The sequence below is a fragment of the Eucyclogobius newberryi genome, unplaced genomic scaffold, assembly GCF_026437365.1.
Source record: "Eucyclogobius newberryi isolate DKJ021-1_F unplaced genomic scaffold, fEucNew1.0.hap1 SCAF_20, whole genome shotgun sequence".
NCBI classification, from domain to species: domain Eukaryota; kingdom Metazoa; phylum Chordata; class Actinopteri; order Gobiiformes; family Gobiidae; genus Eucyclogobius; species Eucyclogobius newberryi.
The window spans coordinates 18,488,088-18,516,014 of record NW_027315835.1 but is presented as its reverse complement, the minus strand read 5'-3'; the positions used below and the strand labels follow the sequence as shown (position 1 = coordinate 18,516,014).

The 27,927-nt window shown below is 40.4% G+C and overlaps 1 protein-coding gene across 4 annotated transcripts; it reads left to right on the top strand.

Moving 5' to 3' along the window:
• The first annotated feature begins 390 nt into the window (after nucleotides 1-390).
• rab11fip3 (RAB11 family interacting protein 3 (class II)) lies at nucleotides 391-27,420 on the top strand. 4 transcript variants are annotated; one of them, XM_072456683.1, is made up of 15 exons: nucleotides 391-479; nucleotides 9,219-9,312; nucleotides 11,828-11,904; nucleotides 14,240-14,412; nucleotides 17,740-17,946; nucleotides 21,237-21,374; nucleotides 22,162-22,197; nucleotides 22,316-22,409; nucleotides 22,696-22,940; nucleotides 23,860-23,941; nucleotides 24,020-24,157; nucleotides 24,262-24,417; nucleotides 24,492-24,632; nucleotides 24,705-25,634; nucleotides 25,678-27,420. In XM_072456683.1, the coding sequence occupies exons 1-14, from the start codon at nucleotides 468-470 to the stop codon at nucleotides 24,816-24,818; spliced, it is 1,707 nt and encodes a 568-aa protein (XP_072312784.1). In that variant the 5' UTR covers nucleotides 391-467; the 3' UTR covers nucleotides 24,819-25,634; nucleotides 25,678-27,420. The 4 variants fall into 4 exon arrangements, with proteins under 4 accessions (XP_072312784.1, XP_072312782.1, XP_072312783.1 ...); XM_072456681.1 differs by lacking the exon at nucleotides 391-479 and adding an exon at nucleotides 1,251-2,896; XM_072456682.1 differs by lacking the exons at nucleotides 391-479; nucleotides 21,237-21,374 and adding an exon at nucleotides 1,252-2,896.
• The last annotated feature ends 507 nt before the right edge of the window (nucleotides 27,421-27,927 follow it).

Below are 27,927 nucleotides of genomic sequence, written 5' to 3'. Positions count from 1 at the left end.
CAGGGGGTGCTAACAGCTTACCCATGTTGATGTAATTGGCCTTAATGGGTATTTGATCACAGCAGTTAACCTTTCCAGAGATATCAATATTAGGCTCGCACTATTATTTATGTGAGGCTGAGAGTAAATAGTACATGCTGCATGATGTACAAGGCCCTGTGGTCACTGAACCTAAACACGCCATTGATTAGAGCTACTAAACTTATCTTTGACCTTGTCTCGGAATACAATCCAGACAGTTGCTTGTGGATGTCCAGATTACTAAACCAGTATAAAATAGGATATGCAAATACCACTGAGCTCCCAATCCATGGTACTGCGGGTGATTTGTACGCGTGCGTGAGACGTCAGAGGAGTGAGGTGTCTGCGGCTGCAGGAGGAGGAAGAGGAGGAGGATGGGGCACTGCTGATGCTGATGCGAGAGCTTTCCGCGTCACAGATCAACATCGCCCTGGAGTCACAGTCGTATGATGAAGCAGGTTGTCTTGAATTATTTTTATTATTTTTTAAATTGTCATTCTTTTTCCACGGTGGACTTGGAAGCGGGCGTGCTGTCGAGCGTCTGACAAATGAATATAGCGGATAAATAACAGGGCGCTTCTGTCTCGTCGGTGGTGGTGGTTGGCCTGTCTTCTTCTGAGACACAGGTGGATTGGGAAGCGACGTCGAAAATCATCTTTAAAAGGGATTCACGACACAGATGCCGTTTGGCTTGAACTAGCCATACAATATTTCGTCCGAACGCAAATATGGGGCTTTGGCAATGTTAGGGGAACCGCTGCTTGGCGAGTTAGCCCAAGAGAGTCAAGCTATTGAGCTAATTATGCTAGCAGTCCGCTAGCCGCCACTGGCCAATGGCACGCGAGAGGCGAGATGCCCGAAGGAGGAGTTGTTTGAAGTCTTTAGCTTAAAACCTTTTCATTACGTTAAGTTACACAGCGACATGTGTTAAGCTGGTCATTTCTAACACACGAGGCGGGTTCTGTTTTGTTTTCAGGCTACATACGCGCAACAAATTAGTTGTGGGTGGATAGAAAGAATCGTTATGGTAAATATTGTAAATATGGTTATTAGCGTCTAAATGTGTGCTATCTTTCGTGATTCATTTGGATTTTTTGATGCAGTCGAGTCATTTTTGCTGTTGATGGCCCTTCAAACATAATGTTGACTTTGGATGCGTTGAATCACATGGATACAACAGTGATTGGACCTGCCTCGAGAGGAAGGGACTCAGTGAGTCACAAAGACTGATTTCTAAATTCATATTATTGTCAGTTTAGTATGAAAACTGTCGCTTTACATTCGTTACAGAGGACGTGGTTAATCATTAAACTGCCTTTGCCTATGCCAATGTTTTTGAAAACATGTACCTGTACCTACCACTGAAAAAGTGGATCTTGACTGCTGTGAGATCAAATTAAATTGACAGCTTTGTAAGGATTACGAGGGGACATTGCCAGCCTAAATGGAACCGGCGCTCCTGTCTGGCCCTTTGGGGCACATGCAGTGGGAGACAGAACAACCATTTCCTCTGGGATTTCACTCTTTGGACTCCGACAATGGCAGTGTGCTCTGTCAAAACAAGAGTGGCCAGACAGGTTTGGACATCTGCAACAGCGATCAGGATCAAACATTGAAATCATTAGGTGAAGCAGGCCTGTTCCAAAACAAAGTGCCCCATTTGGACCCTCTATTAAATATTGCAGAATTTTCTTGTGGAGATTTTAAATTTGAGAGGGATCACAAAACTAATTCCCAGGTGCTGCCCCAAAGAACAGAGGAACTGTCTTGCCCAGAAAACACAGAGCCATCGGAAAAGCTCTCCGACTCCACCTTGTCCTGGCTGTTTTCCCCAGGCCTTTTTGAAGTGTCAGGGAAAGTCACTACCTTTGACCAATCGCATCAGCCTCTGGAGCCCCCTGATGAAACGTCACATGCTCTTAGTTCTGGGGCTAATGCACAGACTGTGAATGTGCCATCCTCTCTTACAGAAAACATTGACATTTCTTCCGTTTTGTTAGTAGATTTCTTTTCAGAAGAACACTTGTCTCCACGTGATGAGAGTGTTACAGAGGAGGCCACAGGACTCCCTCTGCCCCAGTATGCTGTGTCACCTGACACTGGAGACAAAGGTTTATGCACAGATCAAGTGACTGATCTATCACTAACCAGTACCTCCACGACACAGAGTTTACCCGAGAACTGCCTTCCACACAACCACACAAGCCCGCTGGAGGACTGCTTTGGGCGTTCCGTGCCTTTGTTGGATATAGATGTTCCCCTTTATCACCTCGGCTTGTGCCCTGCCAGTCCCGTTTCTCCTTCACTTTTATCAATAAAGCCGACGGGATCCACTGTAACTGCAAACCAAGGTGACGTATCCGAACTGGAGCAGCTTTCGGAAAGTTTAACCGAGGCGGCTAACGTTCAGGATGACGGGAGACTGGAGGACACGGACCAAAATGAAGAAATGAAGGACCGATTACAATGTGAAATAAAAAATCTGGATTCAACAATGGCTTTAGATCTTTCTCTGACCACTGATGAGGTCCAACGCGAGGAGCACCCTGACACTTTACAAACCGACACTTTGACAACTGAAGCGACGCCAGAACCAAATGAAGATTCAAACCACCTAAAAGCGTCAGACATATTGGATTTTTCAGTTCAGGACTCATCGGTGGAGGCAGAACGGACTAACAAGCAAACTGTGGAGACACTGTGCCTCTCCAAGATGGTGGGAGATGACTCAGTACCTCTGGTTCCATCTGACAACACAAGCGAAGAAGATGTCTCCCCTCTAAAAGCAGTTTTTGATGCTCTGGACCAAGACGGAGATGGATTCGTTCGCATTGAGGAGTTTATGGAGTTTGCAGCGGCGTATGGGGCCGATCAGGTGAGATTCAGTTTTCTTCTTTAGTTTGGAGTTGGCAGGGTTTGCAGAAAGTGCCTTTATGCAGAACTAAGTGATTTATTATTGATTTTGTGCAGGCCTTCAGTGTGCTTCGTGCTAAAAGCTTTTGTAATGACATTAGTAGAAACCCTCCCCAGTTTAGTGGATAAAACTACTCACTCAGGTGAAGTCCTTTTGTTTATAACTGTGTTTTTTATCTTTACTTTACCAATAATTTAAACATGAAGTAGATAGTCAGCTGAGAGGTTTTCGGAAACTTGTTTACTGTTAACTGCGTTTCTTCTTCAGTTTATCTTTTTACACAGAAAGTAAGTTATAACCTTGGTGACTATTAAAAGTTGCTATTTAAGACTGTATAAGCAGTGCAGTACTTCTCAAACACACCCACAACGTTGCCCATTAATACGGGTACTACCGTGGCCCCCCAGATTAAAAATGTCTCCCCCACACACTTGGAATAAATGAACAACATACATTCTTTATGCTTGTTATATGAACAGAACATAAACCGTAACACATCTGTTCAGTGGGTTAAAGATTAAATGGAGGCAATGGGTGACATAAATGGTTTACATACAAATATTCAAATAAGGGTTGCTTGTGCCACCACAATTTCAACAGAATCTGTAGAGAACACTGCATTCAGTAACATCAAATACATACGGTAACAAATGTCCACACACTTTGTATAAACAAACACAGATACCTGTCTGTGTTAACTTCATTTTAATTTAATATGTGTTTGCTTATTATGTTTTGCGTAACATTGTTTCATCTAAGTACTTGGTCCTCCTCTAAGAACCATCTGTTGGCTGGTTCTTTGTAACACTAATGCCATACTGGATTAGACTTTTATCCATTTGGTGAAGTGTTTGGTAAAGCTCGGCTTTTTCTCAAAGCATATTGGCTCTAATGGGTTCAGTGAGGCCTGGCATCGTTTCCATGTGTCAGATCATGACAAACCGTCATATTCATATTCTCATTTGCATTTCCGTCCGGTTTAAGGATAATCTCTTTAGGAAATTATTCCCCTGCCACCATGCACTTGGCTCTTGATTTGCACTGTCACATTCCACAACCTAATACATCTATGTTTCTTCTTATGTTGAGCATTCTCTGTAGAGAGGCCTTGACTTATTTATCTATCAGTAATTGAACGAAACTGGGTGTTGTAATGTGTACATGTGTCATGTGCTCTCTGTTTGGTGTTAAATGTCTTTCCTGTTAGACATGTTGGTCGACCAGACTCTTCAAATGTTGACAAGAAAAACCAAGCTCCGGCAAAAAAATCCGCACCATCTGCAAATAATGATGTAATGCTGAGGTAACTGCTAACCTCGGGCTTGCAATGACAGTGTAGGAAGAGTAGCTTTTTTCATCAACAAACAAGGCCATACACATTGATTTGGCTTCCCTCTACTGTGCATTTTCAAATTCCACAGATACCTGCTCTTTTCAGTGTTGTATAATTAATTTATACTTGAGATTACTCATCATTACTTGTGTAATCCTGGAAAAAAATAAAAATTGGCCAGAACAACAACTAAAACTCTTTCACATAGTTAGTAGTGAAAGTTTCTTTATCACACATTCTCACTGTTTTGTTTGTCTTTGATAGAATAGTTTGAACTGTCCTTTTGGAAAATAGGGTTAGTTGTTGGTGCCATAGTTCGCTAATGCAATTTAATCCTTGTTCAAACCTCTGCATTGGTCGTTGGCTGTCCTGTGTCTGCATCTGTGGACCCCCAGGCAGAGAATTGTAAAGGATTAAGAGGAAAATGTGTTTGCCTGACTCAGATGAACTTCAGTTTACCGCAGACTATAGACCCTGACTTTGTTAGGAGGGGATGGTAAACTACAGCCACATTTTGGCTGGCCCTGGCCCCCTAGACTAGTCTGCTTTAGAGCACTTTGGATCAGTTCTATTCATCAAATGCGTCTCCATGCTCAGCTCCTGGCTCAAAGGGGTACGCTACATAAGCAGCTGACATCACCCAAACACAACTAATGTTTTCTTAATAAATGAATAAACCTAAATTGTACATGACCAAACTGCTTTGAAAGATAAACCTCTCACTGCCTCTCACTTTTTATCGCTTAAATAGACTGATACGGTTCACTAAAGACAGTGGAGAGACTTTTTGACCGTCCCGATTCCAAAAGTGAACCGGTCGAATGGTGACTTGCGTGGCTAATAGTGCACTGGTATGTCCTGCTTCTATTTCATGAGGTTTGACTTGTATAAACCTTTTGTTGACATTTTAAGTGGTTGTTCAGATTGATTCCTTCGAGCCTGTTTTTTGTGAATTGGATATTGTTACCAAGACGTAGAGAAAGCAGGTCATACAGGAAATTCCTCTCCGATTTATTTCCTTACGGTATCTCTCAGCCACAAAAACACCTGCCTTCCCTGTCAGCTTCTGTTTAATATGTTTTACAGGACATTATTGAACTGGGCTTGGCTTTCATCACGTTGGAAAATCCCTGCAGGCAAAAGACTGCTTTATCTTCTGGAATTTGAAGAATCCATTTAATCTAAGTAATTATTCACATTTACCATATGTCATCACAGACTTCAATCCTGCGTTGTAAGGTGGTAAAAAGTGTTGTTAACAATAAGTGCTTTTACAATCTATATTCTCTTTCTCAATCTATATACATTTTATTGAATATCAAAACCAATTTGGAAAAGTCTGTATTGTTTTAAAGGAAGTATATATATATTGGTGCGACTAAGTGACTAGTGACATTCTGAAAGAGCATTTATCCCGAAACTGAAATGACTTGCTTTGCTAATCTTTACTTATCGTTACTCATCTCTTAGCCCTTGGTCATGGCTGTAGTTAAAATCTACCTGGTGATGTCCAATGGAACATTATGTGCATTTTGTTTTTGTGTTTTTGCCACAGAGTTAAAATTAGCCTGAACATAATGTACACAAGAGCTGCTTTCCGTAATTACATTTCACCATGGTGATTTTTTCACAGCGCTTTTGCAATAAAAACAAGGAAATCCACCGGGCATCGCAATTACCACTGAGCCAATGCAAACATGACGGCTAAGTTTCCCAGTTAGTGCATAATTCTCATTGATGTAGCATTTATAAGGAACCTGTTTCAAATTATTAAGCCATATGCTTTTTATCCACTTTTCCCCACATATTCTCAGACAATGGTTAAGTCAATCATTTTCATTTTTATATTTATGCGTATTATTATTTGGCATGATCAGTGGTAAGTTTTGCATATTCTTCAGCTCTACAGTTTGCCACACGAAGCAGGATGGAATCCACGAGGTTATTTGCATACTGGCGCCTCAATGCGAACTATGCAAATGTTTCATGCTGAATAATTCCATGGAAAGATTGGGGGCTTATGGAGACTTGTACTGCAGTGTTTGGTTTCAAAATGATCATCATGTAGCCCTCAACACTGCAGATAAACCACTCGACTTTCTCAAGTAAACACATAGCCAAACGCTGCCTCTGGTTCATAGCTCTATGACGTAGCTGAGCTGTTCAGGCTCCATGGTGAAGAAAGAGCCATGCCAAAAACTACACACACGACCAACTTTATCAAACCATGACCTAATAATTCATGTCACAGACAAAATAATTGAGGAGAATCAAAGACATTTGTTTGAAAAATACTTACCAATGTTATTTTTTTTGTTTTTTTTGTTAATATTAAAACCTTCTTTTAAAATGCATTTTGTTGTGCAGTCAGTCAACCCCCCCTGGAACTGTGACCCCCTTTGGACACAGAACCATTCTCAGCTGCATTGTGGTCACCCCCTTATCACTCTGCACTCTTTTTTAACCAGCTTCTTCTCCCCTCACCCGCTGCTTTTGTGCACTGCCCTTCTAATCCACAAAGGAATGCCCTGCACTCCCAAGGCGTCCTACTTTTACTATTCAATTTGATCCTCCTTGTTAGAAATTCATATTCAAAGATGATAATAAAAACCCGCCAGCTTGCCTTCTAAGGCTATAATCAATAGCTACTATTAGTGTTTTGCTTATGCACCATGTACATTTTACCCCAGGAAAGACACTCACTAAAGGGTTCTTTTCCGCTGCACGGGGTCATGCACACATGGTGGACGCAGCGACCCATGCCCCGGCCCTGATTAGACCCAAACAAGGGGGCTCTGACAAAGCCCGCTCGTCAGTTCTCTGTAAGAAGTGGAACTGAGATGACTGACTGCTTGAGTTTACTCTGTCCTTGCCTCTCTGGTTGCTTTATCTTGCACTGTGTAAAGATGACCTCACTGACGCAAATGTTTTTTTTCTGTTTCGTGGTCAAAAGCCTTTGACTTTGCTTTACTGATGCCATGGGCGTGTGCCACACTGCAGATTTGTTTAGTACCTTTATCTTATTACAGAAATGATTAATTCATTATTTTAAATAAATACTATTTGTTAGTTATAGATTGTTGCATTCAAAATATAGAATACTGGTACATTATTTAGTGTTCCAAATAAACCTTCTTAAATTGTTATCAGAAGTACATCTGAAATTTCGAAAAACAAATGGTACGATTAAAAAAAGTCTAAAATTGTATGTAAAACTCTGCTTTTTTAAATACATTACTCTGAAACCGTAACACCACTTGGATTGCTGCAATAACAGTGTCATTCTTAAAAGAAGAGGGCAGAAACATCGTTGATTTTTTAAATGTCACGCGCACCACAACTTCACTTGCAAAGCCTTTTGTCTCACCTCACCCAGAGGGGTTTCTGAACAGCGGCTCGGAAAGAAAATCTGATTTCCTGCCAACTGCCATGTTCCTCTGTAAAATGGAAAGCTAAAATGACACAAGCGCTTGTTATGGCAGTCGCGTCTTTTTATCATTTCAAAGATCTTCCCAGTTGTTTGGAAACACTGCAGAGGAACACGGCATATGAATGAGACGCTAAAGTTAGAATTACAGTGTTGAACCGCAGTGAGACTGACGCACCACCCCTGCATCTGGTTTGTAATTCACAACTTTCATAAGCCCAGTGCATTGTGGGATAACACTTATCACTGCATCCCTGAGCAGATCAGCAGTTATTTTTATAGACGCGCTTACTGGATTCAAAGTCACTGTAAATGGCCTCATTGGTTTTGTGTGCTCAGAAGAATATGTAAGGAGTTACCACAAAAACCTCACTCGGGAGAACCCCCAACTAATTTAGTCAGCGTTACATGCCTGAAATTATACCATAATCATGGGCTTTGTGTCATTGGTGATGGACAACCTTTGACTTACTCTGTCATTTGTGTGAATTGATTTTGATTGCATGGCGCCATTGAATTCTGCACATACTACTTTCCTCAAAGCAGGATATTGAAACAAAAAAATAGAAGATTAAAAACAACACTGTGACTGCAAATTAAAAATGATAAATGTTTGATGTGAACCAAATCACTTTTGTAAGGAGACATTGTAAGGATCATGTGACCTAAGTAACTACTTTGAACCATTTTGTCTCATTCTTCATGCTCTTTCCTCATTGAACCAGTGCCGATGCTGCTGTCCATTTCTTAATTTGTCAAAACAATTTTACATTAACCAATAAATTATACAAGCCATATTGTCGCCAATTCTTTTTTGTATTGTCAGTGCAATGATAGCAGTGTTTTATTTGGTACATGTAGTTAGCGGGGAAGGCATCTTCTTGTTGCCAGGATACTGATGGCGAAATATACAGCGTTTAGTTGAACTTACATAACCCATTTTACACTTGGGCGCCCAGAGCAGCTGTGCCTCTGCCTATATCTCTTCTCATTAAACATTCATATATTATATCACGGTTTATTTGTCTTGCTAGCACATAATATTACCACAAGCTAGCGATGCCGCCTTTGTTTGGCCTGTCACTGTGGTGCAAGCCGCCTCTTTCGAATCCTTGTAAACTCTGCATCGCCCAGAATCCAATAAATCCAGAAATCCCTCGACACAAAAGCTCAGCAAAACATTGAAGGTCGAAAGTCGTTTTTAATTGGTGACTTTTTGTTCTTAGAGACACATGATAGGCTGCACGCTATTCAGCAGTAAAACTCTCTTTGCGAGGCTTAAACCAGAAACTTTTTTAGTAGTTTGTTTGCAGCGTCTCCATCTGTAAAATGTTGGTTTGTTTCTGTTGAATGTGGTTCGCTGTTCCACTCACGTCAAGCATTGCAGACCAGTGTTTTTCAAACCCTTTCCTTGCAGAATTCATGACATCATCTAGGAGTGCCCAGTGCAAGTGTAACAGCAATGAAGGCCCAAGTTGTTGTTGTGAAAAGTAAATCAAAATGTATTTCTGATTTGTTTTTAGGTGAAGGATTTGACCAAATTCCTGGATCCTAGTGGTCTGGGAGTGATAAGCTTTGAGGACTTCCATCGGGGGATATCAGCAATTAGCAATGGAGGTATGTTTCCATCGAAGCCTGCGCGATCAATCAAATTATACAATCACAATTATGCTAAATGTAAAAGCGGCAAACTGCTAATGGTCTCATCTTTTCTCATCTTATATTTTAAAAACCTGCTAACTCTGTAATGTAGTCCCCTGCAAACATGTCATTGAGTTAAATATGTGTGCACTTTGAAGTTCTGATTTCAAAACTTGAGTCACAAATATAACTATAATCATAATACTTGTCAGACAAAAAAATTGAGGGTCTGTAATCGCTATTAAATAATTTGATTTGTATTATTACATTTCAGTCTATTTTTAACATCTTTGTGTTTTTAAACTTGACCTACTCTCCTGAAATTAAGCATAACCACACTCTTAAGATCTGCTTTTAACCAGTTAAAGTCCACCAAATTACAGACACAGATGCCCCAACTCTGATGTCACCCATTAGTGTCGTCTTTACGGGCCAGTCTGCCGCTCGCCTAATACTAGAGTAGAGACTGCTTTAGCTGCACATTCTGGCATTTACTCCCCAACATCTGGCTCACTGCGTTTTACCCCCTGGCACCAGATATTGGTACCACAATGTGGATGAACCTATCTATGGGAGATTTTCAAAAGCAGCGGAATGACCCAAATTCTGGTTCAGTACTTACAATGTAGCTCCTTTTACTTGCTGTCCTACGAATCCACTTAAAAAAACATAAAACGATGTATTCAAAACAAGCTACAAGCACAGCCCTTTGAAATAAAGCAAAACGCTGTGGTGCATTTCTAAATTACTTTAAACTTTCATAAAAGAGTCACGTAAGTTCCAAGATTTTCTGTCCAAAAGGTTAATACTAATTTCACGTTTCAAGGGTAGCTGCATCTAATGGGAAACAATCTCAAATTCTAGAGACTATGAGCTTTCTATTGATTAGGTAACACCAAAACAAACATTTCAGTGTCATGAGTTTACTTTGGTTGCCACGCACCGCTGGAGCTTGAGGTGACGTCATTATGAAACCACGCTGTTAGCCTGAGACCGCGCCCCTATTGATTCTTAGCACTGTTTCACCCATTTTTCTAGGTTGCACATCTCCAGTTACACCAGCTTTGAATTATTCATGCTTGGAAAGCCTGATCTGCCTGGCCACATGGGCAAACTGGCATGGTTTCACATGGGAGGGGCCCGGGTCCTATTCACTTAAATAATTTAGACCTTTCCTGTTTCTTACTCCAGTGTTTCTGTTTTTGGCTACATACTGTATTTGCTGTATTTTGCCGTTCTGTATGACTGTACGACTAAGAAGGATATCTCCTCTAAGCACAGCACCAAACTAAACTAAATACCTTTTGATCAATGCCATTTACCATCATTGCTAGCTTCCCTGTTGGTTCTGGAAAGGCTTTGCCCGCTGCATGTGTAAGATCAGGAAAAATGTTTCAGTCCTCTGATAAATCATGAATCTTTCACTAGCGCACAGGTAGCGCCAGATTTTGTCTGAGTGTGGGCTAAAAGACAAGGTTACGTAAGACCAAAGGGTACATAAAACATCAGGGCTATCGACGGCTGTTCAGAGTCCTGTTTGTGTTCGCTTCTCTCAGCTGGGTGCTATTCGCAGCACTGTTTACTTGATACAGGAGCCGCAAAGGACTGTGGGACATCATCTCTCACATTACAAAGGCTTTGCTTCAGGCTTTGTATCTGTGTTCAACAGACAAAGGTTGCTTTATTTGTTTTTTTTAAACTTGTTTTACTGTACGACAACAGCCCTTAAATGAGCCATTGTCGCGCAGTAAGTGACAAGTATCACAGTTGTATAATAATATGTCCTCATAAAGCTTAAGATTACTGATTGTATACCAAAGTAGGGCGGCTACTGCTCGGGCCTTTAAATGTGCTGAGTACATAAAATTAACATAACACTGTCAGCGTTATTATTTCATCAAACATAGATAATACTTTCAGTCACTTTTTCACAATTTTGCAGTAACAAAGTAGAACATGAAACACTTCTATAAAGACACTTGCTCACTTACTCTTATAAATATAGTATTCTAGTTAATCAGTGTTTCCCATTAAGACAAAATGGGCAAAATTCTCCCCTTTAGTCTAATTTAACCTGGACTAGATTAGCCCAACAATATTAGACTTTGTTTCTCATTGTATTATCAAAAGTATATAAAAGGGGCTACAGTGGTAAAAAAATACTGCTTAAAGATAAAATATAGGCAGTTAGTTACGTCAGTTAACTAACTTAACACACAAGTTAATGTATGATATTCAAGTAGTCCCTGTTTTTGTTAGTGGTTATTGGTTAACCGTTTTAAATCCAGTTTTCCAATCATGCCAACATAAACCAAAAATCAACGCTGTTAAACAACTCCTCATGTGCAGTATTTCTCCCTTAAACCGTATCTTCTTACTCCCTTTTATGCCTATGTTCGTACAAGGAAATTGGCGCTCTAGTCTTTGCGTGTTTACTATTGCACACTTGTCTGTTCTGCACACATTAAACCTGTCCTGCTCCACCACACAGGCCCAGAGCCGCAGCTGTACGGCGTCCACTACAGTCCGGGTGACGGAGCCGTGGGCTGTCCAGAGGAGTACGATGAGGTGAGGCTCTTCCCATTGTCGTAGCAGGTCACACACTGAACTCCACGTGCCCCCTCGCTCGCGCTCTCCTCTGTAATTCTCTGAGCTATCATTACTCGTGAACGCGGAGCTCGGACACCCTGGTTTTGGCAGCTGGCAGTCTGCACTTCAGGGTATTCTTTGGCAAATATCGAATTAGATGGAATGTGCTAGAGGATTTTGACATGTGTGCGGATTAGTGTTTTTGCACTTGCGGTCAGCATTTCTAGGATTCCTGACTCCTTCTGAGTATGAAACTTGTATATTTAACCTTGTCGTTTTCTTGTTACTTGAAATGTAAAACTCCTCTGCTGGTTTTTGCCCCGTGCAGCAGATTGTTTTTGCAGCCACACACTGTCACTGCCCTCATTTGGTGAGGTTAAGAAGTGCATCACAGGTTTAATTATTGCTCTGTTGTGCTCTACATGAATCAAGCAACATGGAAAGTCTTTTTGTGAAGGTTAGCTTTAAGTATAGGGTTCTTCTGTATAACTGTACATGCTAACTAAGTGATATTTTTCTATCTAACTCACATGAAAAGAAGATTCTACTCTTCAAAGCTCATTCAAGGGCTAATTATACCTTTTTAAGCCTATTATTTCTAGCCTAGTTTTACATTGGGTGCACCTCTCGACACAGCAAAGTGACTATTATTAAATTATATGACATCGTCAAGATATCGTCCACCATTAATGTGACAATATAGTTTATTTTGATGTCCTGAAAGACTTTGCTGATGGATGCAGAATATTATCAACATTATATTGTAAACTACCCAGACTTGAGAAGATTTACAAACAGAAACACACATTTAGAAGCTACATTGTTTTCTACTTTGAAAACGTGTCCAAATGTACAGTGAGCTTCAAAATATTTGCGTTCTCGTGGCTTCTATTTACTGGAAGCATGGAGCAGACTTTCTGGGGGAGGTTTGTGTATGTTTGAAGTGGATGCCACACCTGTGTCCCTGGTCTTGTTTTTTCTCGCTCAACTTTTTGGCAGAAAAGAGTTCCTCGCGTTCAATGGTTGAGCTGTTCTCGTCTTGTTTGCTCTCAAAACAGCCAAGGTGAGCCTGGCAGAGGAAAGACGTAGTGCCCGCCTGGTCCACCCCAGATTTTCCCTTTTAAACTGAAACCTCTCCACCTTTAAGTTTCACAGTCGTTCAAGGATTTCCAACCGCCTCCCAGGGCCATCGGAGTTGCTTATATTATATTATCTTGCCATTGTTAAGGGAGCGCTATAGAGTTATGTATTACTAGCTTAATCATTGACACCGAGTCAGGAAGTGAACTCCCAGGAGGCATTGAAGATTAAACACTGTTCCAGCTGATCCGGTGGAGTTTCAGCTGGCGACTTTGGACTGTTCTCCACCCCTCTGATCCTGCGGCGGAACTACACGTTACAGTTTACTTTTCTTAACACTGCAAGTCAAGGTGAGAGAGCAGTGAAGATACAGACTATGTGGGGGACCAGGGTTTGTGCAGGTGATATTGGCAAAGGACAATGGTGGTTGAAATGGTTTGCTGTCCAGTTTGTCAGTTGACGTTGGACGCTTCTTATCGACTGGTATTTCTCATTCTTAATGACATTTTGTGGCTCTACGTTTACAAATGAGTGAGTTAGTTAAATGGTGGCAGTTGTTAGTTGTTGCTGCTGCAGGTCAGGTTGTGTAAACTAGTATTCCCTGAGGCGTTTGGCGGTGGTGGCGTGGTGGTCACTTATTAGACCTAAATGTTAAAACACAGGGCTGATTTTAAACATATAAGTTTGTTAGATAAATATGTTGCTACAATAACTAGTATATTTTTAAGTAGATCTGCATAAACCTTGTTCTGACAAGGAGATAATTTAGGACAAACAATCTGCTAGAATATACACTTTCTACTTTAGGTGGGAAAAAAACGGTCTAGACTGTGACTTAAAGGTGACCTATGTAACTTGTCTGATGGAGGGACACCTGCTTGTCCCCATGGAGATGTTTGCTTTGCCTGAAATGGTGAGATTTGTGGAGAGACGAGACCCTTATAGTGGGAATGTTTTTCATGGTATTTCTGAGCTATAAAAATGCAAGATGAATACATTTAATAATATATTGTGGAACATTTCAGGCAATGCAAAAACATTGCCACATAGAGACAAACAAGGAGGTAGCTGACCCGCCACCAAAAGTTACATATTGCACCTTTAATTCAGAATAAATGTTCAACCAAATTTGAACCATAGGACACGGTTACATTTAAGGCTTTAGACAGTATTTTGCACGGACAAAGATTAAGCGCAGCATTTCACTTTCTTTGTTTCTTAATTGCTTTTACAGCAAAATGAGGTGACGGACAGCGCGTACCTGGGCTCGGAGAGCACCTACAGCGAGTGTGAGACGTTCACAGATGAAGACACTGGGACGTGTGTGGCTCCGGAGATGCACGAGGACGTGGAGACGGACAGCGGCATCGAGGCCACGCTGCACGACCCGGAGGACAGGAGCAACCGGTACGTTCCCTTTAACACCCAGCGCTGGGCTCCATTATTGTGTCCTACGAGTTTACTGTAAATGTGTGGCAAATCTCTCAGCTCCGGGTCCCGATCACATGATTTCTCAAAGCAAGCGGCCAACAATGGATCAGTGACAATGGATCGTACAATTTGGGTCATTCAGCGGCCAGATTGAAAATGGGCTACTGCAACTACTGACCTCTTATCTACCAGCATAATATTTATCTGGTATCTTCCTACCCACAGTGGCAACAACGCTTTTGTATCATTAAGAACAAAAGTATTTCAGAGACGGCGTCAAGTTTATAAGACCTTGAAAATAACACTTGATAAGCCATAGTACATTTGATTTCAGTACAAAGAGTCATTCCACTCTTATCTCTAAAAATGTTAAGTTAAGGGGGAAGGTTTGGGTTTCTAATTTAAGTTGAACATGAAATAAATACAAATACAGAACCTCAAATTTTAGATTCATAGTTTTTTTTTTCTTAATAGAGGCTGTCTGGTGAATTGCCAGATGTGTTAGTCCAAAAAGTGGTGTAGTTTGATGTATTTTTTGTTTAATTGCTGTCTATTGAGTAAAATATTTAGTGCAGTTAGAAGTATATTAACACTTATTAACACTTATTTTCTAATAAATGCTACAAAAAGTGCTGATTAAAGATTAAAATACAGACATTTTTACAGATATTTCACATTTGTCTGATAATTTAAAGCTGAAAATATGAAGAAAATAGGGACTTATTAATTGGGTAGAGTGGTATTCTTTGTCTTTTTATCTACTTTATTTCCTCATATTTTTACCATATCTTTGGAGCACAAATCTGCCAGTGCTTCAATACGTCTGTAAATGTTGACATAGTATTTAGAGCAGACAGGAGGAAGTGCAGAGCTGACGGTGACACATGTATCTGGTTCTTCACTGATGGATGAGGCTCTGCTCTGCTCGACCTGTGTGAACCCTCCATCCCCTAAGTGCGACTTGAATTCCAGGAAGTGTTGAGTTTGCGCTTTTTTTGTTTTGTTTTTCCTTTGTTTTTTGGGGGCAGAGTAGTAATCGCTCCACGTGCCGCCGTGACTCATACTCCTCTGTGCTTGGGACTTGTGTTTCGGGGAAAGGTTTACTAAGCTATTTTTCTTCTTTGTTTGAGATTTAACAGATTAGAATTGTACAAAAATCCGTAATTTCCCGGTTAAGTATGTATTTATAACTATTTAGGCTTTAAAAGGCTTTCCAGGTAAAAGATGGCAAATTACGGCAAATGACACATTCATACAAAGGTAGATTGTGTGTCTTGCATTAAGGACACAAAACTCTTGTATCAGACCCTGAAATGTGTATCCTAACTGGTGTAAAAAACAATACTTGTACTATTAATCAATTCAAATACTTGGTTTACTACAAAAAAAAAACATTATAGGACAAAATTAGACTTTTAAAACCTTGTTTTTCTATTGTCCCGATCTTTATTAGAACAGGTTTAGAACAAGTAAAAAACACTCAAAAACATTAAAACAAACTAAAAAAAATGTATTTTATTTTGTCTTATTAAATAAAAGTTGTTTTGCATTTACTGAAAATAAATACTACAAACTTTAAATTCCTGCAATTTAACACAAAACTAAATTCTTGATAGTATGACTATAGTCATGACTATAGTTTCAAAATACCATACATACAATTTCCTTCGAAATATACTAATCCTAACCTGGCACTAAACACTACTTATAAAATGTGTACATAAACAATGAATATAAAATAAATGCCAACAAATATCGAGTGAATAAGGCTCGTGTGTGGTAGGTAACCTTAGTGTGAGCCTGTAGTCTCAGCCAGGCACAGGCGCTGCACGAGGATTAGGCTGTAACAGGATTACCTCCCCCTCCTCTCGCTCCTGCGCTGTCCTGTCTTACACTCCTGGTCCCTGGGCGGTCAGTGGGACGGTCAGCGGGCCAGTCTGCGGGCCATTTCTTAGTGTCAACTCTGATTAACCCGCTCATAGACATCTCTCTGTAGTTGTCAGTCAGTCATGCGTGCGGGTGGCTAATTAGCGACATAGATTTTCTTCCCTTTTCTCCCCGGTGGAGTTTTGAGCTTACAAATTAGTGTGACTCTAGAAACTTCAGGATTCCTCTCTGGTTGTGTGGAGCTTTGACGCCCGCTGCTCCAAGGCTCCAGTGTCAGGGCAGCACAGGGCGACTCAAGATGCGGTCTCTGTCCTCACCCTCGATCTGTATGAAGCAGCTCCACAGAAAGCCCTGTAAAAAGAAGCTAAACAAGGGGTAAGTGGGTGCAAAGCGGGTCATTGTTTCACTAGCTCAGAGTTGTTTGTTTTGCGTAATTTGGCTTTAGAAGCGTTAAAAGTCTAAATATACTTTGTTGTTGACTTTGACAGCGAATGTTTAAAGGTTGTTTACGTGGAGAATGCTGTAGGGAAATTTTTACTTTTCTAAATGAAGAGTAATGACCGCACAGTTGTTTGTTTCCTTCCCATGTGTTTTCAGCCATTCAATTGCATATATAGGTACATTTCTGCAGACACAGGTCTCTGTTTAGTTTCTTTACTTGATGGATATTAAAACAGGTGCTTGTTTGTGCTGCTTGCATGTTTAAGTGTGGTTCATCCCAATAACCACTGAAGTGCGAGACATTTAGTTTCAGCCAAAGCAGATTTTGGATTATTGTGAATTAAAGGATTAACTCTGGTGTGATTGCCCAGATTGTGGATCTTGACTGTCCAAGGAACGTTTATTTGTTCAGATTTAGAATTTGGACTTCTTTATTTTCTTGTTTGAGTCATCATTTATAGTAATTTATGATGGAGTTAATTATTTGTTTCAGGGGCAGTTTATCAACAATGCAAATGTAGTTGTATTGTTGAAAAAATGTTTCTTAATTTTTTATTTTAATTTATTTGGTCTTTCCAAAACAAAGTAAAAACTATACAGACTTCTAATCTGTGCCGTTTAACACAAAACAACTTTCTTCCTCCGAAGTCTGACTTCTGCTCAAAACCTCATGTTTTTACTGACAGAAGATCGACTGTGGACCTCTCGATTCAAAAACCCTCCGAAATAATTGCCGGCTTCACATGACTCGATGTCGATCTTTTGATTAATTGCCCGCCCTAGTTGCAAGCTATAGTTAGTTGCTGTGCTGATGCCAAGCCCATATAAATATAAAATATTTTGTCTGGAAGGTCATCTGACATAAAACCTCAAACCTTAATGTCCATCATCTGATTAATACTCATGGTTCATTTGGTTCCTGTCCCACCATCTGCTGTCCCACATTGTAGCTAAACGCTCTCGTGTGTCTTTTAGGTTTTCCCTGAACTCAGAGCTGCACAACCACTCGTCGTCCCTGGTGACGGTGATCGGAGGAGAAGAGGAGCATTTTGAGGATTTTGGAGAAAGTAATACGTCGGAACTGCTGCTAGAGACCAGTGTGGCTGAGACGGAGTCAGACGACAGCCCTGCCCTCCCAAAAACACCAGAACAACTCAATGGCTCCTCGCTGCTCTCTCCCAGGTACATAGTTAAAGTGATGCATTAAATCATCTTTCTGACACACTGTGGGACATTGTGTGCTTTCTCCAGACCAAATGTCAACAGAGAAAGGTTTTGTTTCAACAACACACAGTGACAGGCGAAGCAGAGATAGCCCTCCCTCTATCTTTTTTGTCTCTGGGAAAAGTCAAGATAAGTGCAAAGACTACAGCCTCAAAGGCCCAGGACTAACCTCCGATCAATGAATGTTAAAATAGAAGCTGAGGAAATGAAGAAAATGTTTTACCTCTAACACGGCACATAATATCACACAACCTATTGAAGTGGGAATTTTAACTCTAAAATTCACAGCAGAGCGGTAAATTCAACAATGACCCTAAGATCAACAACTATTAAAACATACCAAGCATTTCAAACATAAAAGGGTTATATGAATCACAGCTTAGAAAAAGTTTGAAATTCACTGAAGATGCCGTCTTAAGACTGTTGTTTGGCAGCAGCCTCTGCTCTGCTCCAGGGGTGTCCAAACTAGGACCCTCAGGTTTTAGATGAAATTGCCTAGATTAACAATAGTTTTTTTACTACCATTTTTTAAAACTTCTTTCCCATCGTAAATGTAATGTCAAACCATTGGGTGTAAAACAGACCCAAAATGATGGTGCTGAAGCACAATCAACTGACTGAATGAAAGTCGTTCTAGAGACAACGTGTGGGTGAAATTTATATAAAACAAAATCATCAAAATGACAATCAAACAAACACAATTATGTTACTTTCATTTTATTGACAACTTTGAGTAATTATAGTGTAAAAAATGAGTGTAGCACGGTGAGAACGTTGCCTCCGCTCTCACCGTGCTACTCATTTTTTACACTATAATTACTCAACGTTATCTACAAAATGATAAGTAATGTTAGCTTGTGAGTTGCCGCAGAAATCAGTGGGAAACATTGGATATGTTATGCCAGGTTATAGTAAGTTAAAACTTTGTATTCTCTCTGTAATGTCCTAAATAATGACACATGGGAGATTGCTACAACTTTTGTCTTTCCAGAAATCCTTTGACAGGCTTTCATTGTTGCTCATAATTACATGCAGTGACTGCCCTAGTTTGAATCCCAGCGTATTGTCTGGAAGAGGAGACCCGGTGTCCTTCAGTAGTTACTGGTAATATGTCACATGAAGCCATATCAAGTCCAGATTGAGTATGCAACAGATGACATCACACACGTTCAAGCCAAAGCCCAAAACAAAACTGCCTCCTACAAACTTCTCCCACTCGTGGCGAATGCGTCACCGTGTTCTGAACCAATGGTGCTGATCACTGGCACATGTCGAGCCTGCACCCACCCACATACTGTATATCACAGCACTTTTCTCACACTCTCCCATCGCCGTACCAACAGCTCATTCCTTACACAGACTGTATTTCAATAGACAACGACTGCATATGACCATCAAGCGAGTTTTAAGTCTCAAGGTCTGGGCCTGAACGGAGGTATCTGCCGACATAAACGGGAACGGCGCCAGAATGTTGCATAATTCAGGGCTGCGTTGTCGTCTGAAAAAGCAATCATCTGTTGAAGGTGATCTGAGGGGAGTAGTGTTTACAACAGAAAATCCCAGTGTTCTTTTTCTCCCAGCTTTAAGAGATTATTTAAACTAACACATCAAAATATGAACGTCAGGTTTGAGGCAAGCAGGGAAGTCAAAGCCTTATCAGTCAAAATAAAGCGGCACATTCCAGAGGTGATGAGTTTGAGTCGTGAACCCAGTAACTTGACTCGAGACGTTATGAACATGTAGGCTCTGATTTAGTTTGTTTGTTTGTTTTCTTTTCTTTTTCAAATACCAAAATGTACGCCTTTTGTGAGACTTGTATGAGCATAGAGGGAGTTAATATGTTCACCAGCGGGAAACTAGAGTCACACCCCAATCCCTGCTGTAAGTGAACCACTGGACTCTATTTAATTAACTTTGACACGCACAGAAACAACAGCAAGAGTCAAATCTGCTTGAACAAGAACTCTTTCAAAACCAGATAAGTGGCCCAGTTCAATTTAAACCGATTTTTCAGCATGTGAACCAGGGGAGTACGATTGTGGCGTCTTGATTCGAATCTCAAACATCCCAGTTAAGTCTGTTTCCAGTCGCGTTCAAGAATAGGAGCAGACTAGGAGAGGCATTCAACGACACGAAGTAAGAAACAGCCAGGAAGACGAGTCTACACTCCCTCTGCCGCAAACTTTTAAAATAAAAGTTTAAGTTTTAGTGCGTAGAGAATAGGTTTCTCATGTCTAAAAAACAAATGTTCCACGGAAATGAGTTGTATGATTGCAGTTTTTTTTTAGCAATTAAAGCTCCAAAGTTTTTGTGCTAATGCTAAATTGCTAGACGCCTCTTATGCCCCTTTTCCATTAGTCCCGACTAAGCTCTACTCCGCTCTGAGCTCGTGGCCCCGCTCAGCGCTGATTGCATTTCCATTACAACTGGTGCTCGTTGGTGGTCACTGTGGTGCTGTGTAAACCTGGGCGTGGAAATGCCGCAAATGATTTGAGACTCGAGATGTCTGCTACACAGGCAAACACATGACAACTGCTGCACTACAACATAGTAACTATAAAACATCAGCCAAACCACCAAAGTAACCACCGATGAAGCAGAGCGAAGCAGGCGGAATTAGGGACGCAGAGGAAGGATCTAAACATGGAAAATAGCGAACAGGACATAACGTTATTACTCGCCTCTCATGAAGCTAAAGTTAAACTTCTCATCCATGTCCTTGTTGTATTTTCGTCCCATATTCAATGGCACCCAGTCCACTAAACCTCGCTATTAATCCAGTTTGAAGCGTTCTTTATGAAGAATAAAACATTAAGCGAATGTAGATCTTCATGTGAGTTTGTAATAATCCACGCTGGAAGAGTCAGTGAAGCTGCAGCAGATTACACAGTAAACTCACTTCCTGTGCAGTTTATCATTTTGCAGTAGTACAGACAAAAGCTTTTATATTTACTACTGCACCACATTTAAAAAATGATAATACTGCAGTTTGGAACGAATAGATGAGGGGCATTACTTACCTGTCTGGTTCTTTGAGCTATTGTAGTGTGTGCATGTAAACATAGTGTACTTTATATCCAACATCAATATGTATGTTTTTATTTTCCCAAAAGACAAGTCTCACCTTTCGCACACGGCCCACCTTTTCTCCCCTGCCACGGATAACATTGTTGACACTTTTCACACACACGCCTGTCTGCTCCCTCACTCACTTGCACCTCCTTTCTCCCTCTCTCCCCCGCCGCCAGTGGACCGGCCCCTCTCCCCGACTCCTTTCAGAGCTTTCTCAGGGAGGAGGCTCTGGACTTTTTCTGTAGCCAGTGTCACAAACAAATCAGTCGTCTCGAGGACCTCTCCACGCGCCTCAATTACCTCGAGATGACTAGGTAACGCCCGCTCGTGCCTGTTGTGCAGTGTTGATTGGAAGCTGCACCTCCATGTCACACCTCCTCATCTCATGTGCATGCAGTGTCGGATTCCTTTTTGTAGAGCCAACGCGAGGTGAAAGACAAATCTATTTTAGGGGAATTACAGCTTTTTTTTTTTAACAGGCTCCTAACCCAAGCTCCAATTAGTGTGCCATGGAATAAATAAAGGCACCGAAAACACAGGAATTTCATGTATTATCCCTGAATTTGCCAATTGAGCCATCAAATAATAATGAGAAAATACTAGATTTAAAGCAAAGATGCCATATTCAAGTTGAAACCTAGTGAGTGTATCAGTTTCTAACCTTATACAAGTCTAAATTATATATATTTTAAGTATGAAATGTTCTATTTTTTGGTAGCACATTTACCAGAATGTGTTTGTGCTTATTACTCATACGACTCGGTTTGTATTTATCATTGCTTTCATTTTCCATCTGCTTCATAAGGACTCATGCTGCTTACAAAGTGCTTGTGATGCATTTGTTTTTGTGTAACCAAACTTACAATACCTCAGTTATAATTTTAGATATTCTACATCGCCTGTGTGCATTTACCAGTGTTGTGTTGTGTTGTGTTAGACTGCGGTGCTGTGATAAATAATCCCCATCATTTTAGTGTTTGACTTTGGGGCCGATCTCGCGTGTGATGAAAGGGTGTCATTGAGCAACACCAGGGGTTGCGTTCTCCTTCCTTTGCCCTTCTACTCTTCCTGACTGTTTCCTGTTTTTATCTCTCCATCCAGCGCTGGCAAGAGGCTTTCCAGCAAAAAAGTGGCGAGGTAAGCAGAACTGTTTCTTAGTCTTCAAACCGCAGTGGGTCTGAGCTGGAATTTGAGCTGAAACATTTGTAGACATTTTGGTTTGTAACTTTGTTTCTTGGATTTCTTTTCGGTGTAGACATCTCCTCCAGAACAACTCCATGACTCTGGACACAGTGAGCGATCTCACACGGGACATCCTGGAACTGGCCGACAATGACATCACAGACAAGGTGCGTAAACTTTAATTCATCTTTATTAACTATTGATGAAATGTACTTTTTATTGTCTTTTGCGCTTATTTTTTATATTTTACTTTGAATAGTAACCACAACGCATGCATAATTACTATAAATGATGAAAAAAAATGGTGCGGAATCAGAGTGGTCTGTTCTTTTAAATGTTTTTCTCCGAAACTCATGCTCGAAAGCCTGTAGATGTACTTGTACTTAGCTTTTCTTCAACATCAATAGAAAACTTGTACATTGATTTGAACATCTTGTTCTTGTTCCGTGCTAGGTGTTGTTGCTGGAGCGGCGAGTGGCCGAGCTGGAAAAGGAGTCGGAGGCCTCAGGAGAGCAGCACACACGACTGCGACAGGAGAATCTGCAACTGGTGCACCGCGCTAACGCTTTTGAGGAACAGCTGAAGGAGCAGGAGGTTTACGCCGACGAGCAGCTGCAGCAGGAAACTCGCAGACACAAAGATGCCATCAGCAAACTAGAGCGAGAGAGAGGTCTGGAGCTGGAGAACCTACAGGCCAGGTACAAGATCTGTGTGTGTTTCACACACTAATGCTGTGTCTGCTTTCCTTGAATAAATGGTTACCTTTGCTTTTATTAAATTTCAAGATGCATAGACTGTAAAACTGGACTAAACCAGGTGTTTAGATTTGGTTTGGACCTGGTTTACTCCTGGTTTACTCCTGGTTTACTCCTGGTTTAGTCCTGGTTTAGTCCTGGTTTAGATCTGGTTTGTAGTCCATCTTGCTATTGCAAACGTTTTTCTGTTGTTTGTATTTAATGTCAAATGTTTCTGAATGAATTGACAGTAGAAACTCTTCACAAAATTCGCTGCTAAAAGCCTATTCATTTCTGCCTTTGACACTACTTGAATGCCACTGTCATTCAAGCCGGGGTTGCTTACATCGTGTTAGTGTCTCATCGGTGGCGGCAGCGACAGCAGTTTGTTGCTCTTCTTTAGCTTCTTTGGTGTGTTGACGTTGCAAAGTGTTTCCACCAGTGAAACCATGAGTGAAACGTCTTCTACACCACTGCCATGTTTTTCCCTCCTCGTGCTCAACGTGCTTTGTGTTTACAGCGTAAAGACATAAGTATGCATGCAGAATAATTTTACCTCGTTCTGGAGGCGATAGTAATAAACTGAGTTACTGAGTACTTTATTTGTAACTATAATCTAATTACGCACTAACTCATTACTGTATTGGGCTACAGTAACCAAACAGTGTTGTTAACCTGTGTGAATAGTTCTCTAAAAGCCCACATCAGTTCCGTCTTAGCTCCGGTGAAGCTCTTTCTCTCTCGTATGTTTATTGTGCAAGAGAAATTCATGAAGGGTGAGTGTAATCGGCTCTGCATGAACACTAGTATTTACTGTACTGACATGACTGCTCTATACTGCCATCTTCTGGTCAAATCTATAATGTTTGTGTTTGGTTTTCAGGCTTCAGCAGTTGGATGAGGAGAACAGTGAGCTGAGGTCATGTATCCCATGTTTACGAGCCAACATAGAGAGATTAGAAGAGGTTTGTACAAGTCGTCCATAAACCTATTTAAAAACTATGTTCTAAAGCTTATCATTGTATTGCTTTTTAATATGACAGGAAAAAAAGAAGTTGCAAGATGAAACTGAGACATTGTCAGACCGGCTTGAGGATGAGATGGAGAACAGGAGGAAATTGGCAAATAAACTTAGCCACGAGCGCCATATAAACCAGAAGGAGAAGGAGAGCACACAGGAGGTAGGGCTGCCTCTGTGGACAGAACAAACTGTCCCAGATGCACAGGTAAAATGGCTCCACTGTCATGAATGATCTCTAAACATCTCAACCTCTTCATCTTCCAGCTGATTGAAGACCTGCGTAAACAACTTGAGCATTTACAATTGTATAAGTTGGAAATTGAAACAAAAAGAGGACGTACCCCTGGTGCCGGGCTGCAGGAGTACCAGACGAAGACCAGAGAGGCCGAGCTGGAGCATGAAATCAAAAGGCTCAAACAGGTACAAACAGTCTTGAAATGGTAAGTTAAGTGATTGTCTGGAACACTTCTGAAATGGTTGATCTATTTGTTCAGGACAATCGCAGCCTAAAGGAGCAGAATGACGAACTGAACGGCCAGATCATTAACCTGAGTATCCAGGGAGCAAAGACCCTCATGTCTGCCTCTTTCTCCGACTCTCTGGCAGCTGAGATCAGCTCTGTGTCCCGCACTGAGGTTGGTATCCACCACGCACACAAACTTGATTCTATCTTTTTATTTTCTAACTCTATTTTTGGAATGTTATAGTTGATGGAGACTGTCCACAAGCAGGAGGAGATCAACTACAGACTACAGGACTACATTGACAAAATCATTGTGGCCATTATGGAGTGCAACCCCTCCATTTTGGAAGTCAAATAGACTTCGTGCTACATGTGGATTGGTATAATACTGGGGATGGAAAAAATGTAAACGCAAATATAGTTAGGTAAATCTGCAATCATTTTGTCCATACAACCATAAAACAGCTCCTTATGAAGATAAAGTTAACAGTTACAAATTAAGCTATTATAAATAAGATATCCCTTCTAGAGGATGTGTATGTCAGCCCAAAATGGGTTCTGTTGACCCAATGCTTAAGGCTCGAGGAACCCATGTATCCTCCAGTCAAATTACAGTGTCAATACTGAAGTACAAGAAAATCCTAATGTTAAAAAGGTGTCTAGAAACTATGTTGCTACATTCTATTGGACAGAGTTGAATTTAGTTTTGGCATTGTCTTATGATGCTCTGGTCCAGAAATGGTTTATTGCTTGCTGTGCTGCCTAAAAAAAAAAGAAATTGAAATGACCCAAGTGAAGGGACTACAATTCCCGGAGGGTTTAGCGTGGGTTTGTTTTTTGTGGCTTTGAAAACATACACTAACGGGGAAATGTCAATGATACACAGTCAGTTGTTGTATTTGCCTCCTTTTATTTATTTTCTACAATGAAACAAGGTTCACAATGTAGGTGGGTTATAACCTTAATAGAGCCACAAGTACAATTTTCACTGACTGGAGTAAACACTGGATTAATTACTATTCCTTCTAAGATTACTGACAATAACTGGCACTTTGTAAATAATAGAAAATATAAAGTTGGTTGTGCTTTATCAAGGGTTATGTAATGCCCACCTGACAAGTGTTCCTTGGTTGAGTGAAAGCGATATAGGGAGCAGACTGATCCATGATTTTTTGTTTGTTTTTTTTCTACACAAAAAGTATTATGATTTTTGTAAGTTTTTTTTTTCCCGACTGAAACACAATGGGTGAAGAAAAAAAGTTGTATTTTGCACTAAGTTTAATTTGATTTTTTTGTCATGTACATTTGTAAAGGGATTGGAAAGCAGACCAATAACTAGAAGCGCTCTCAAGTAATTTCTCAGTTGAAATTGAGGAGCAGCAATAAAAGTGGAAAAGTGGACACTTTGGAGAACTGGACTTTCTTACTTAAAAGCGACATCTCCACAGGGATGAAGAGGTGCTTGCCTTGCTGGTACTTTACAGCACTTTGAGACTCTCTTGCGCTCTGAAACTGACTTAAATGAACTTCTCAATGGACTTCTATGAGAGATTATCCAAACAGCATGACGCTCGGCCTTTGGATCTCCGGCCACTTTGCAGGAAATGAGCTGGATGTAAATGACTTGTAAAGTTTTTGTACTCTCATTCTAGATTCTAGGTATTTTTATAGTGGAGAGAAATTGCTGCTTTTCTGTGTGGGAACAGCCGCTTGTACTTTCTCTAGCATGTAGCGTGTACAGTCAATGTTGGATCACAGATGTTTATTCACTACAAGTTTCTGTAATGTACTCTACTGAAAATTTGTATATTGGTATTTTTGGAATTGTTAAGGATAAAGAAGGCGACCGTTCATTTGTAAAAAAGAAAATCCCTCATGGAGAATTTATTAGATCAGAATAGTTTAAATTATATTGTGTTAAAAGATATGCAGAGGCATTGATGTGTCGAACTTGCTTTTCCTTTAAGGTCAAATGCTTCCTTGTGAAATATTGAATCAATCGTGACGGAACATACATTTGAATTGAGCTTTTTTTTTTATGAAACTAAAGTCATATAATTTATAAATGAACTGGTGGTTTTGGCATGTTGATAATCTTCCATTCTTATTTGTTAGCGTTGTGAATAGGGGTTTGTAACATCTCATTTTACACTCTAAAAGTGTTGATAATGAACAAGGCTCCCACAATGCAGTAAATGGCCCTACTAACTCTTAACTACTCACTGTGGTTTGAAGTCTGATGTTAAAGGCCACTGAAACAGCTGAGACCAGAGTTGAAAACATTCCTTTTTAGCAGAGCTGAAGGTGATGCACTTTAACCAGTTCAATTTACTCCTTTAAACTTTTTTTCTTTTCAAATTGACCAAAGACGGATGTTTGAATATAAACTATGTTCTCTATCAGGGTCTGCAGTTTTGGTTGTAGAGTTGCCAGTAAAACGATGAGCTCGTCCCTGGAGTGAGCAAACTGGCCTGCTATAGTCCAACACTGTGCTTCTGAGTCTTGCTTCGATACAAAGCCTGTGATGAGCCTTTGAGAAAGCACTGACCCTGTAACTTGTCAGTTTATTGTAATATTATTGAAATCAAACCTGTAAATATGAAAAGTCCTTTTGCGTTTCTTTTCTTTTCACTCTCACCTCCAGTGTCCAAAGAACGTTTGCTCAAGGCACAAACATCACTACTGTAGTAGTACATGGCTTGCCTTTGTGTGACATGGGAGAAATAAAAGAAAATATTGTAGAAAAGAGAAATTTAAGAATTAAAAATGTCTTATTTTCAATAGTAATGTATAAATTATATCAGTATTGGTTACACAGGTGTATAATATTTTTGAGGATTACCAAATCATCCTTATTGTTGATGGGAAAATATACTGTAATTGCGTCGTTGTACAATGATAAAGATTTTACAGTAAGCAGTGGAAGTAAGACTAGAAAAACAATAAAGAAATTAAACTAATTTGCTGTGTCTCCTTAATTTAGTCTTCTTTTACAAATTGTAGTAGTACAGATATTCAATTTTGTTAAGTAAAAGCAAAGATACATGTACAAAAAAGTAATAAATACTTGAGTAAAAGTAACAGTTACTGAGTCCAGATGACTACAACTGAAGCTTTTTCTACAATGGAACACGCCTGGACGAATGAGGGATTACACCGACAGTTACTGTTAAAGTGTTAAATGTAGTGATTTTGATCAAGAATTGTGCTGATTTCTGTGAAGAAAAAAAGAAAAAAGTACTTTTGAATTGACTACAGCTAGTATGCTGTATAACTGCTCATCGCCCCTTGCCTGACCAGACATTCCCAACAGGTTTTGACAGACTGGCTGTTCAGGTAACATCGCTCCTGCAAAGTCCTACTCTCTTCCAGGGTTCTTACAAACTCCTCTACCTGCTGGCTCTGTAACTGCACTGTCCAGACCCTTTACCTTCTGACCAGTGTGACTCCACAGAGCCTGAACTAAT

What these genes read in the sequence shown, in the direction of transcription:
- rab11fip3 (XM_072456681.1), top strand. Translation starts at nt 1,466, where the DNA reads ATGGAACCGGCGCTCCTGTCTGGCCCTTTGGGGCACATGCAGTGGGAG. An exon ending in CGGCGTATGGGGCCGATCAG is followed by an intron (nt 2,897 to 9,218) that starts GTGAGATTCAGT and finishes ATTTGTTTTTAG; the next exon opens with GTGAAGGATTTGACCAAATT. An exon ending in AGAAGGAGAGCACACAGGAG is followed by an intron (nt 24,158 to 24,261) that starts GTAGGGCTGCCT and finishes TTCATCTTCCAG; the next exon opens with CTGATTGAAGACCTGCGTAA.